The 13522-nt window shown below is 44.5% G+C and overlaps 1 protein-coding gene across 1 annotated transcript in view; it reads right to left on the reverse strand.

The window, feature by feature from the left end:
* Window positions 1-13522, reverse strand: part of HYDIN (HYDIN, axonemal central pair apparatus protein) — a 412515-nt gene that overhangs the window by 87379 nt on the left and 311614 nt on the right. Inside the window, 5 exon segments of the mRNA XM_021093814.1 lie at window positions 363-500; window positions 4316-4533; window positions 8435-8605; window positions 10712-10885; window positions 11322-11501. Of these exon segments, the coding sequence (XP_020949473.1) occupies window positions 363-500; window positions 4316-4533; window positions 8435-8605; window positions 10712-10885; window positions 11322-11501 (881 nt within the window).

Below are 13522 nucleotides of genomic sequence, written 5' to 3' on the forward strand. Positions count from 1 at the left end.
TGAGCTGCATCTGTGACATACACCACAGCTCACAGCAGCGCCAGATCCCTGACCCACTGAGTGAAGCCAGGGATCAAACCCACATCCTCATGGGTACTAGTTGGATTCGTTTCCACTGTGCCACAACAGGCTCCCCACACGTGTACTTCCCTGTGCTACCGTCTGCTCACTGATTCTTTAGGGTGAGTGGCCACAGACTAAACCAAGTTCAGAGACTGACAAGGGCTGTCAAAAGGACATATTTCCTTTCCAAGCCCCTGGGTCCTGAGCTACTGTGACTGGGTGATAGCTCAGAATCTCAGCTCACAGCATGGGGACGGTGTATAGGCGCTGCATCTCTGTGCAGGTGGGTGTGGACACACCTGTATACGATCGATCAGGATCTGAGTGAACAGCTCCTCAGGGAGCACACAGCTCACAAGCCCGGTATCACCTCCAATACTGGCGCTGACGCTGAGTCGGCGCTGTGTGGGGCCTGAGTGGAGAGGGCTGGAGGAAATCTGTTCAGACAAAGAAGAGTCAGGAGTTAGAATGCAGCTTGGTGTTCCAACAACTTCCACACCTCCAAAGCCTGTGACCTTGGGAAAATCACTGAATCTCTCTGGGTCTCATTTCCTTACCTGTAAAATGGGGATTGTATTGTGAACCTCATCTTGGGGAGAAATTAGGGCTGGAAATAGAAATTTAAGAGTCAGAAAGATATTGAAAATACTTAGGTAATGAAGTGGGTAAGATTTTCTATGAAGAAAAGGTAAATAACTTATATTTTCAGACTTTTCTGAAAAACTAGGAATCTGGATGAGGTGAAAAAACTGGAGGAGTTGAGGGAGTCATTAATGAGGTAGATGGGAGAGTAGAAGAGTATGGTGTTCTGAAAACCAAGCAAGGAGTTCCCTAGTGGTTCAGTGGGCTAAGGACCTGGCATTGTCACTGCTGTGGCTTGGGTTTGAACTCTGGCCCAGGAACTTCTGCATGCCATGAGAAGGAGGGAAGGAAGGAAGGAAAGAAAGAAAGAAAGAAGGGAGGGAGGGATGAAGGAAGAAGAAAGAAATCAAGCCAAGTGAAGCAACTGCTTCCAGGAAGAAGGGATTATCAGCTGCTAAAGAAGTCACATGAAATGAGGACAGAAAACTGGCTTTCGATTGGGCAAGATGAACACCAATGACCTTGAGAAGAGTAGCAAGTGGAGTGGTGAGCACAAAGCCTCATTGGAATAGGTGAATAAGAGAATGGTGGTATGGATGAGGAGGCAGTCATCCAGCAATTCTTTAGAGGAAAGGCTGTGGAGAGGAGCTGAAAGATGAGGTAGTACCTGTAGTGGGATCTGGGGCCATCGGCAGTAATACAGCATGCGCTGATGATGACATGAAGGATTTAACAGCTAGGGGAAGAAGCAAATGAGAGGGGACAACTGCAGGAATTTAGCCTTGAGTAAGAGGGAAGGGGTGGGTCCAATGCACATGTGCAGAGTTCAGCTTTGGATGAGAGCAGGGGCAGTTACTCAGGTTCAGAGAAGGCTTAGCACAGGGTTAGAATGAAGAATGGCTAGCAGATTTGGGGGCAGTAAGGTGGTTGTGTTCTGATGGTTGCTGAGCTTCTCGTGAAGTCAGAGAAGAGATCTTTAGCTGAGGATGAGGAAGAAGAAAACGTCTTAAAAATATGGAGAGTGATGACAATAAGAAATATCTTGAAGAAATGGAGGGCAAATGTACTAGAGCAGATCAAAGGGTCCACTTGAGATTTGTGGTCTTAAATTTAAATTAAGCCCATTCAGGAGAGATAAGGATTTTCTCCATCTATGTTCAGCTGCCCTACATGGAAGAGGTGGAGAATTGGGTTAAAGTTTTGCTTGGAGAGTATGATAAAGGGGAAGGGACAAGAGAATACTGATAGTAACGAACCTTGGAATCCAAACTGAGTAAGAAAGGAAATGAAGAAGTTGGTAGGCAGTGAAGATATGGATGGGAGGTTTCAGTGGGACCAATTACTTACCAGAATAAGTCATCTGGAAAGTTAGAAGATGGTTGTCAGAAAGTAGGATGTGTAAACGAAAAGACAACCCACAGAATGGGAGAAAATCTTTGCAAATGAATCGACTGACAAGGGATTAATCTCCAAAATTTATAAATACCTTCTGTAGCTCAATACCAAAAAAAAAACCCCATCAAAAAATGGGCAGAAGATCTAAACAGACAGTTCTCCAAAGAAGACATACAGATGGCCAAAAAACACATGAAAAGATGTTCAACATCACTCATCATTAGAAAAATGCAAATCAAAACCACTATGAGGTAGCACCTTACACCAGCCAGAATGGCCATCATCCAAAAGTCTACAAACAATAAGTGCTGGAGAGGGTGTGGAGAAAAAGGAACCCTAGTACACTGTTGGTGGGATTGTAAATTGGTGCAACCACTCTGGAAGACAGTATGGAGATTCCTCAGAAAACTAAAAATAGAACTACCATTTGATCCAGCAATCCCACTCCTGGGCATCTATCCAGAGAAAACCATGACTCACAAAGACACATGTGCTCCGATGTTCATTGCAGCACTATTTTTAATATCCAAGACATGGAAACAACCTAAATGTCCATTGACAGAGGAATGGATCCAGAAGATGTGGTACATATTCATGATGGAATATTACTCAGCCATTAAAATGAATGAAATACCGGCATTTTTAGCAACATGGATGGACCCAGAAATTATCATGCTAAGTGAAGTCAGTCAGACAATGAGACCCCAACATCAAATGCTTTCACTGGCATGTGGAATCTGAAAAAAGGACAGACTGAACTTTGCAGAACAGATGCTGACTCACAGACTTTGAAAAACTTTTGGTTTCCAGAGCAGACAGTTTGGGGGGTGGGGGGACGTGCTTGGGTTGTGGGATGGAAATCCTGTGAAATTGGATTGTGATGATCATTATTCAACTACAGATGTGATTAAAAAAAATAATTATTGATTAGAAAAAATATTAACAGAAAAAAAGAAAGTAGGATGTGTGATATAGAGATCTCAGAGTTTATGCCACTCTTCTCAAGTATGCTGTGCAGCCCAACTTCCTCAACACTGCCCACAAGACCATGCATCCTGCATACACCTTAGAGCCATTCAGCAAGATCTGCAATCTCTGTCCTCCACTGTGCTTCCCCCACAAAATAGCTGTATCTATTTTCACCTTTACTGACTCTAGAGGAAGATGGCTCCCTTATCCTTCAACTGTACTTAATCCTGCCTTCTCTGTTTCCTCTTGGAATCTCATTCCTTCTTGGGTAGATCATACTTGGCCTTATACTTCTCCAGGAGCTCCTATCTTTATAGACCTGCTTGCACTTTTGCCTCTTTTCAAAGAAAGTACTCTCTCTCTCCTTTTTTTGGTTTTTGTTTTTGTTTTTGTTTTTTGGACTGTTTTGGTTTCCCTGCAGCATATGGAGTTCCCAGACCAGGGATCAGATCTGAGCCTCAGTTACAACTTATGCCACAGCTGTGGCAACATGGGATCGGGATCCTTGATCCACTGTGCCAGGCCTGGAACTAAACCTGTATCCCAGTGCTGCAGAGATTCTGCCAATCCATTAAACCATAGTGGGAACTCCAAGAAAGAACCTGACCCTAGGTTTATTCCTCTAATGACTACTCGATCTTTTTTCCGTTTCTTTCAAATATCTTAGAAGCATACACACATTTACTCTGCCTTCTCAACAACACATCACTCACCTGTCTCTCACGGTGCCACCACTGTCTCTAGCTTCAGTCCCTGCTATTCTGCCAGGATTGTTCTTGAAGTCTCTTGGCATGTGATTCAAACTCTCTGGCTTCTCTATGGACTTGCCAAGACTCCCCTGTAGCCTCTCATAATGTATATTCGTGGTTCCACCCTTAATATTTCTTTGGGAGTAAGTTGAACCATGTGAAATTGCTATAATAAAGTTCCCAACTAGTTGAATCTTAGCAATTTCATATTGTTCCACCTAATTCTTTTTTGTCATCAATTCTCATTTTGTTGCAAATATTTGAATGTGTGGTTACCATGTTTATCAGACTCTTAGTGCAGCTTGAGTGCAGAGATTTCACTTTATCTATCTTCAGTTTGCCAGTACCCAACCCAATGCCTATAAGACTGAAGGCATTTGCCTCACACCTGCTGGATGAACACCCCTTTCAGGAGTGGTCCAGGGACAGCACTCAGGTTTGCCTGGCAAGGGCACCTGCAGGAATGAAGTTGTGCTGACCAGGCTGCAGGATGCCAAGGAGAGGGAGGAAGAGGAGGAAGGATCCCAACCTTCCTTCCAGGGAGCCCTGGTTTGTACCTGAGGTGTTTCAGATGAGTGCTGGTGATGCTGCTTCTGAGACCCAGAGCCGTGGCTCTCTGACTTGCCTTTGTTGACCAGCATGCTCCCACGCACAGTCTTGGCAGCTTTAATTTCGGGAGTTACCAGAGTGGATTCTGAAGTTAACTTGCCCAGGGTCTCACTGCTCAGTCGTATTTGTCCCATAGCATTTTGGCTCAAAGCAGCAGCCTCCTGGGCTACATGGAGAAAGTGGGTTTATATTAAAAGGCGCCTTACAATAGTAAGGAAATAGTAGCAAGGATAGCAAGCTGAAACCTAGCGTGATTCTTTTGAGGGATACAAAGCCATCTCTATCGGCAGGTGGTGCAGCAGGGCTGAGAGAAGAGGCTCCATCCACAGAAGATGGATGCATGCAGAGCCCAACCTGGAGCCCCAGGCTCCTTACTGCTTGTCTTCTTAGTGATACTTCCTATGATACTCTGCCCCCCTTTTTCTTCCAGCCTGGAGGGCAATCATTCTGGAAACCATTGGTACTCTACAGCCCTGCCTGCCCTAGAAACCTAACACTTGACTTTTCATGTTTCTAGGCAGAGGAGATGCTAGTGGGTTGGGCATTCTCTGCTGCTGTAACAGCTGCCCAGATGAACAATCTGGCCAAGCAATAGCAGCATGCCTGTTGGCAAATAAGGTTTTAAGATTGATTTCTTAGTTTCACCTCCACCCTCCCTTCCAATCACATCATCTCCCCTAAACACACCCACTCACTGAGAAGCTCCCATTTGGAATCAGTGATTGATGTAATTACTTAAAAGGGTTTCCATGACAGCTGTTCAGAAAAACTCTTGCTAGAGAGCCTTTGGCTTCTGTGATAAGCTCCTGCCCCTCAAGCCCCCAGTGACAATGGCAAGTCTGTCTCATCGTGTCCCCTGGGACTCCTACTCTGCAAGGATAGACCATGTGTCCCTGAAGGAGAATGGAGGTGTCACAGACACCATTTGTGCTTTAGGTAGAAGTGATAGAGCTGTTGGATAGGCAGCACCTACATTTCTCTCTCTCTGGAGGCAGACTCTTTTCATTTTATTTTATTTTTTTAGGGCTGTAGCATATGCAAGTTTCCCAGGCTAGTGGTCAAATTGGAGCTGCAGCTGATGGCCTGTACCACAGCCACAGCAGTGTGGGATTCAAGCTGTGTCTGCAACCTACACCACAGCTCGTGGCAACACCATATCCTTAACCCGTTGAGTGCGGCCAGGGATTGAACCTGCATCCTCATGGATACTAGTCGGGTTTGTTACCACTGAGCCCCAGTGGAACTCCCTCAAGGCAGACTCTTTAAGGCTCTTTATTCCTTGACTCATTATTCTTTTGACAATTTCAGCAACTACATTCCCAGAACTCCCTTGAGAGCTGTCACTCTACTCACGTGGCTCCCTCCTCTCTTCTCCCAGGAGCTAATTATAGCTACAAGGACCCCATACTGCACTTGGGAGGTGCAGAAAGGCTTGGAGGGCTCACAGGCACGAAGAGCCTGAAGTCATCTGTAGAGCAGCTGCACTAAAGTTCTCCTCGCCAGGTCCCGTCACCCTAGTCCCTCCAGGCTCCAGCCCCTGTCACAGTCCTGCTCTCCCTGGCCCATTCCCTCCAATCCCCAGAATGATGGCTGGGGAATTTCTTCTGTGCCCTCCACATGCCTTTTACCTTTTTCTGGCCATAGCATCATTCCTCCAGCTCTTAAAAAACCAGTTCTTCACAGTACAAAACAAATATATTTTCATTTGACCTCTCATTTCTTTCAAGATATCATTTTACTTTTCTTTCCTTCACTGCCCAATTTCTCAAAACAGTGGTCTAGACCAACTCTGTCCAATACACATATAACATGTACCACATAGGTACATAATTTAACTTTTCTAGTAGCCACATTAAAAAAGTAAAAATTGATTTTGATGGTATATTTTATTTAAGGCAATATATTAAAAATGAGATCGAGAGTTCCTGTTGTGGAACAAAGGGTGGGGGGAAAAATGTAATGTACACATGTAAGGATAACTTGATCCCCTTGCTGTACGGTGGGAAAATAAAAAAAAAAAAAAAAAAAAAGAGAAAGAGAGAGAGTTCCTGTTGTGGCACAGCAGAAACAAATTTGACTGGGATCCGTAAGGATACAGGTTTGATCCCTGGCTTCACTCAGTGGGTTAAGGATCCAGCGTTGCTGTGAGCTGTGGTATAGGCTGCAGACATGGCTCGGATCCTCTGTTGCTATGGGGTGGGCTGGCAGCTGTAGCTCGCATTTGATGCCTAGCCTGGGAACCTCCATATATCTTGGGTGTGGCCCTAAAAACAACAACAAAAAAGACTTAAGTAGAAATCCGTGGCTTGCTTAATATGGCACATAAATTATAAATTAAAAGCAATAGACACATGAGATGTAACTAGAGCAGAAAACATTTCAATGACATCAGTGGTACTGAAAAATACACACCCATAACCTTGAGTTGCTGAAAACTCAAACTGGACCTCTGAACCATGCTAGCAGCATTAAATATGATAGTGGCTACTGTGGGTCATTCTCTCATTTTGATATCAAAAGAGGGGTTGGGGGTGGAGAGGAGGATGCTTGACCCTGAAAGGCCTTGTAAACCTTACTAAGAAAGGAAGTTCCCAGGCGAGGGGTCGAATCAGAGGTGCAGCTGCTGGCTTACACCACAGCCACAGCAACTGGAGATCCAAGCCAGGTCTGCAATCTATACCATAGGTCATGGCAATGCCAGATTCCCCAACCTAAAGAGTGAAGCCAAGGATCGAACCTGAATCCTCATGGATACTAGACAGATTCCTTTCTGCTGAGCCATGACAGGAATTCCAGGGTCGAATCATTTTTACATAAATACTCAGAACAGCATAACCTGCTAGTTGATAAAACTGTTCTCCTGCCCTGTGGGTCTATAGAAGACCCAGGGATCCAGGATTCTCTCTCTCTCTCTCTCTTTTTTTTTTTTTTTTTTTTTTTTTGGCTTTTTAGGGCTGCATGTGCAGCATATAGAAGTTCCAGGGCTAGGGGGTGAATCAGAGGTGCAGCTGAGGCCTACACCACAGCCACAACAACTCAGATCTAAGATGCGTCTTCGACCTACACCATTAACTTGCAGCAACACTGGATCCTTAACCCACTGAACGAGGCCAGGGATTGAACCTGCATCTTCATGGGTACTAGTCGGGTTCATTACCACTGAGCCAACGGGAATTCTGAAGCTAGGATTCTAAACCTCTGGCAGGTAAGGCCTCACTACTATGGGGTTTTAAAAACTCAGTAACTTTCCTCTCCAGAAAACTTTCTCCTCCTCCTCTCAGGTTCCCTATCTTGGTGAATGACATGACTCTCTTCCTGTTTCTATAGCTGGCGATCTTGGTGTGATTATCTTGGATGCCTCTCCCTCCAATTCCCTAGTAAGCAGGCGGCTATCAGTCAGCTGGCCCGGCCCCATTCACACTCAGCTTCACTGGTGCATCCTTTATGAGACGTCACCAGAGCTCCTTTCCTACTGCAAACTTCTGACTATTTCTCATGTGGGATGAAAACTGCCCAGCTCCTCTTTTCCTTCAAAATAAAATGCAAATTTCTAATCTTGACATCAGCATCAACTGTGATTAGCCTCAACTAGCCTTCCTACCTCTAATTTACTGTCAGCGCCCCTGCTTCTCCGTCTGGAATGTCCTCACCTTCATCTTTGCCTATGAACATTCTCCTCCTCCTTCAAAGCCCATTTCCATGAAAGCTCCCCCAGATCATGCTTGTTGGAACCCAAATACCCCAAAGTTGGTCTCTTGCAGAAGCTGGTATTTCTGTTATGTGATTTTTCTCTGTTCTGAATGAGCACACGTCTGCTCCCCTACAGGCATCACTCCCAAAGCTGTGGGTCACATCCATTGCCCTGTTCCCTGCAGTGCCAAGTGTACTCCTGCACTGGGCAGCCAGGAGAGCTGTGGATGTTGGGTGAAGAGAATTCTCTGGGCTCCTAAGTGGGCAGCATGTTATAAGTCAGCCTTCAGTAGGGCTGGGAGAACAGCTCAGTGGGGGAAACTGACAAGATGCATGAAGGCCACCTGACTGCACACATCAGGGGCAACGGCTCTCACCAGACTCCTCTTCTTTCATGGACTGCTCGATGGCAGCCCTGATGCAGAGCTCACGGGCCCGGATGCCCGGGACGTTGTTGCTGTCAGAGATGGCTTCCAGCACGACAGAGTCCATGTTCAGGCAGGCTGCACTGTAGTACTTGGCCATGCTGACTGCGGTGGCTGACTTTCCTAAAAAAAAGGTCAGAGGGATGCATTTCATGGTTCTCAATTGTTCAGTGTCCTAGACACAAGAAATTTCTAGAACAGGCTCCTGTAAAGTGATTCCTGTAAGTGCCCTGCTTCCAAGATTCTCATGTGGCTAGAGGCAGCAGCAGAAAAGAGAGGGAAGACCTGAGTCAGAAGCCAGGACTGTGGATTCTGGCCCCAGTTCTACCACTGATGAGCTGTGTGCTATGGCACCTCACAGCCACTCTGGATTTTCTCCTTGGTTTAAAAAGTGATTCTGTCAGATGAACTTCAAAAATCCTGTTGTTCTTACCGCCTTTGATTCTAATGGGAACAGTTTTTTTTTTTTTTTTTTTTTTTTTTTTTGGTTAACCTGTGTTGGTCTTTTTTTTCTCATTTCAAAATACCTGCTCATTAAAAAGAAAGCAGACAATTCATAACAGGAGAAAAGACTCATAACTTGCTCCAGAGAGATAACATCATATGGTTGCCAAGTATGCATATGTAATGATTCCATTAGCATTTCTTATATATAAAAAAAAGCACTGGGTTACTGGTAGCCTGAGTAATGGCCCTCACAAAGGTGTCCACATCCTAGTCTCTGGAACCTGTGATTATGTTACCTTATTTGGTAAAGGGGCTTTGTAGGTATGACTAAATTAAGAATCCTGATATGGGAGACTGCCCCAGCTTATCTGGGTGGGCCCAGTATAATCACAAGGGTCCTTGAAAGAGAGAAGTAGGATCATCAGAATAGGAACAGGTGATGTGATGATGAAAGCAGAGAAAGAGAGACTAGAAGATGCTACAATGCTGATTTTGAAGAAGGAGGAAGGGGCCATGAGCCAATGAATGCAGGTAAGGTTTCTAGAAGCTAGAAAAGGCAAGGAAATGGATTCTCCCTTAAAGCTTCCAGAAAGAATGTTGACCCATCTTAGACTTTTGACGTCCAGAACTCTGAGAAAGTAAATTTTCATTTTGTAAGCCACTGAATGTGGTTATTTGTTATAGTAGCAATAGGAAATTAATACAGACTACAGATTGTAAGCACAGCATTTTTTGCTCACCTAAAATCATGTATCATGTACATTATTCATTCAATATGCTTTTATGGCACTTTTTTTTTTTACTGTGATTGTATACATAAAAATGTTACCATTTTACCTGTTTTTAAGTGGACAGTTCAGTTGCTAAGTATATGCGTGTTGCTGTGCAGCCGTCACTGCCCTCCGTCTTTAGCACTGGTTCATCTTCCCAAATGGAAACTCTGTGCCCGGTAAACAACACCCTTTCGTTCCTCCCTTTCCTCAGTCCCTGAAAACCACCATTCTACTTTCTGTCTCTATGAATATGACTAGTCTACATGCCCCGTATAAATGGAATCATACAGGAGTTGTTCTTTTGCATTTCACTTATTTCACTGAGCATAATGCTTCAGGGTTCATCTATGTTGCAGCACGGGTGAGAACCTCCTTCCTCTTTATGAGCGAATAGTATCCCATTGTACCATACTTAGTTTATCTATTCATCTGTCAGTGACAGTGAGGCTGTTTCTACCTTTTGGCAATTGCGAACGATGCTGCTATGAACGAGGGTATACAAGACACTGGTGATAGAATTCACTCCATGAACGTACTATGGCTTAACTAACTAGTCAAATGATGATCTAAATAAATGCTTCAGTTGCTTCCACATTGTTAGTATGGGCAACAGTGTTGCAGGGAACACTCATGCAGTTAATCTTTGTCCATATGACTATTTTCCTAAGATAAACGTTTAGAGGTCGTACTGCCAGGTCAAAGAGTTTGGCCTTATCTTCCCTCTCTCTTTTTAAGTAACTTAATGTTTTGGATTTGTCTTTAATATTTTAATGTTATTAAATTATTGAAGGACTAAAAGCTCCAACAATTCAGAGACGTATTAATTAAAAATGAGGTGTCTTTGCTCTTTCTCTAACCCCGTATTTCTGAAGGTGACAGTTTAACACCTTTGGGGATGATCCTTCGGTATATAAATTTCAAAGACAAGACTCTTTTATTGCCTCAAAAATTACACGTGCCAACTTCACCATAAACCTAAAAGGGGGCTGCCCCTCAGGGCTGTGCACACCTGACAGGGGCGTCCCGTGGATGATGATGGCGATGCCCTTCCGGTTCCTGGCCATGCGGCCTTCTGCAGAAACGTCAACGCCCAGGTGGCGAGCGATGGCTTTGCTCACTGGGTTGCTCTCTACTTCTCCAACCTCCTCTGTGGAGTGGCTGTCAATGCTCTGAATCTTGTCAGCTGCAAATTAAAAATAGATGTGTGTGTGTGTGCATGGTGTGTGATGCACATGGAGTGACTTTTTCTTATTAAATTTTATTTCAAAATGACAGACAGGATCTGCTGCAGATGCTGCTGCAGTCCTCACTCCCCCTTCAGCATGTGAAAGTGCCCTTTCTGGCTAATAATTTGTCCATAGCTGCTAGAATTGAAAACACAGATATTCATTGACTCTTAATCCCATATGGGGGAATGTCTCCTACTGAGAATACTGAAAATGAGCTGAACTTTCACCAGTAGGGCAAATGACTAAGAACTGATGGCATATTCATGTTACAGAATTAATATGTAATAGTGTTGGGAAGATGCATTTTATGGGGAGAAGGAAAGGCACTGAACAGCCTTCCCACTTCTGCTTAGAGAGACCTGGTACTGAAATGTTAAAACACATGGTTACTTTGAAACATGATTTTCTCCAGGCTTTCCTCATCCTCCTCTTCTTCTGGGTAGGTCCTGGACTCAACCATTGGGACGTGCCGCTCTTCCAGGTTGGATGTGACAGAGATCCCTCGGCTCAGCGAGGTCCTCTTTGTGCTGGCAGAGGTTCCCTGTTCTGACAAGGGCCCATCGTCTTCTTCTGCCAGGGGCAAAGGATGGAAACACAGGCAGAAAGAGTTGGGAGGAGGACAAGGGAGATGGGGCAGAAAAGGGAAGAAACACAGAGAGGAGAATCATTGAACTGCATACCATCACCCTGGATAATCAATCCAACCCAAATAAATAAGAACTGCGGGCAGTCTGCTGATAAGTTTCTCTGCCCACAGTGTTTCTACATTTTTCACAGAAAAAATAATTAATTAAACTGGAGTAGTGTGTTAGCTTCAGGTGTACAGCAAAGTGATTCACTTATACATATATTTATTTTTTCAGATTCTTTTCCCTTATAGGTGATTACAAAATATTGAGTATAGCTCCTGGTGCTATAAAGTAGATCCGTACTGATTATTTATTTTACAAATAGTCTATGTTTTAACATTGAAAAAATACCAAAATTAAACATTTGCTCCAGAAAATTTAGGAAATTTAAAAGAACAAAAACTAATAAAGTTTAACTGGAGAAAGAGATATACATGGACAAAGAAATGTTTGCAGAAGAACTGCAGCTTAATTTTATGAGACCAGTACAGGAGGGCTGCAACCTCTTAGATTTTCAATTTTAATTTTTCAAAACTGAAGTGGGGATCGTACTGTATGTATCAATTTGTAACCTTCTTTCCCCCTTAATTCATCATGAACTTTTCTCCATGTCACTGGCAAGCATATCTACCACTGTGTCTGTCTTGTACCCTCCTCGCTGCCCCATCCCCCTGAGTTTCAGGGGATGCATTGGGCTGTCATTGTACAAGGTGATTTCCGCCCCCCCAGAGGGGGGCAAGACATCCTCTTTGTTTGGATTTGAGTCAGAGAGGTTTTGACTCTCTTGAGAATGGCAGGGATGTGACTTGGAGCTGCCGACTTTCCCTGGACATGGTCTGGAAGCAGAAAAGGACATGTGCTCTGTGAGAGCAGAGCAAGCCGATACTCGGAGAGGTGCTGGTGGGAAGCAGAATGAGTACCTCTCTGGGCTCTTACTGACCCTCAGGTCCTGGCTTGAGACCGCTTTTCCAAGTGCCAAAGGGAAAAACAAACCCACAACCAAGGTGTGTAGGATGAGGAAGATAGTGACAGGGCCCTTCCTGGCCCTTGCTAAGTCCTCTCCTGTAGCCCCTCGTGGCTTTCTGCCTCAAGCTGCCGGGCAGTCCTGAGTTGAAGTGTCTACCCCCCGACCTCTTTCTGACTGTGAGCTGGGGCTGGTCTCGCGGATCTTTCTTCCAGCACTTCAGCTCAGTGCTTGGAACATAGTGGTGCTTGTCATGGGCTTAACTGGCTTCCATAAAATTCATTTGCTGAAGTCCTAACCCATGACCCCCAATATTCAAGAACATAGACTACTTGAAGCCAGGGCCTTTAAAGAGGTAATTAAGTTAAAATAAGGTTATATGAGTGTACTAATCCATCCATAATCCAACATGATTGATGTTGTTATAAGAAGAGATTAGGACACTGATACACACAGGGTGAAGTCCTTGTGGACACACAGGGAAGTGATAGCTATCTATAAGCCAAGGCGGGAGGTTCAGAAGAAAACAATTTCACCAACACCTTGATGGTGGATGTCAAGTCTCTAGAATTAGGAGAGAATAAGTTTCCTAGGGTTAAGCCGGCCAGTCTGTGGTATTTGAAAAGCCAGTTCTAGTGAGCCAGTATGCTCAGTGGATATGACCAGGAGACCGGGTGGAGAGCAGCCTTCTTCTCTCATCAGCTTCTAAGGCAAACAAGTGTTCTATCTCCCTGAGAGACAGCAAGGCAGGTCCAAGGGCAGGACTTCATTCATTCACTCATTCATTCATCAATCCACTCTTACAGCACCCATTCACTGGGTACTGGATGTATCAGGTGCTGATTTATGCACCAGGTTTGCATTGGCAATACATGATCACAGCCTTTCTGGGGGCTTCCTGTGCCTTTCTGGGGGCTTCCTGTCTAGTGAGGAGATGGGTGAAAGAAAATACACGTGATGAATGTCATGTAGAAGGAGAGAGCAAGTAAGACCAGGGA

This window comes from Sus scrofa, chromosome 6 (genome assembly GCF_000003025.6).
Source record: "Sus scrofa isolate TJ Tabasco breed Duroc chromosome 6, Sscrofa11.1, whole genome shotgun sequence".
Lineage (NCBI taxonomy): Eukaryota > Metazoa > Chordata > Mammalia > Artiodactyla > Suidae > Sus > Sus scrofa.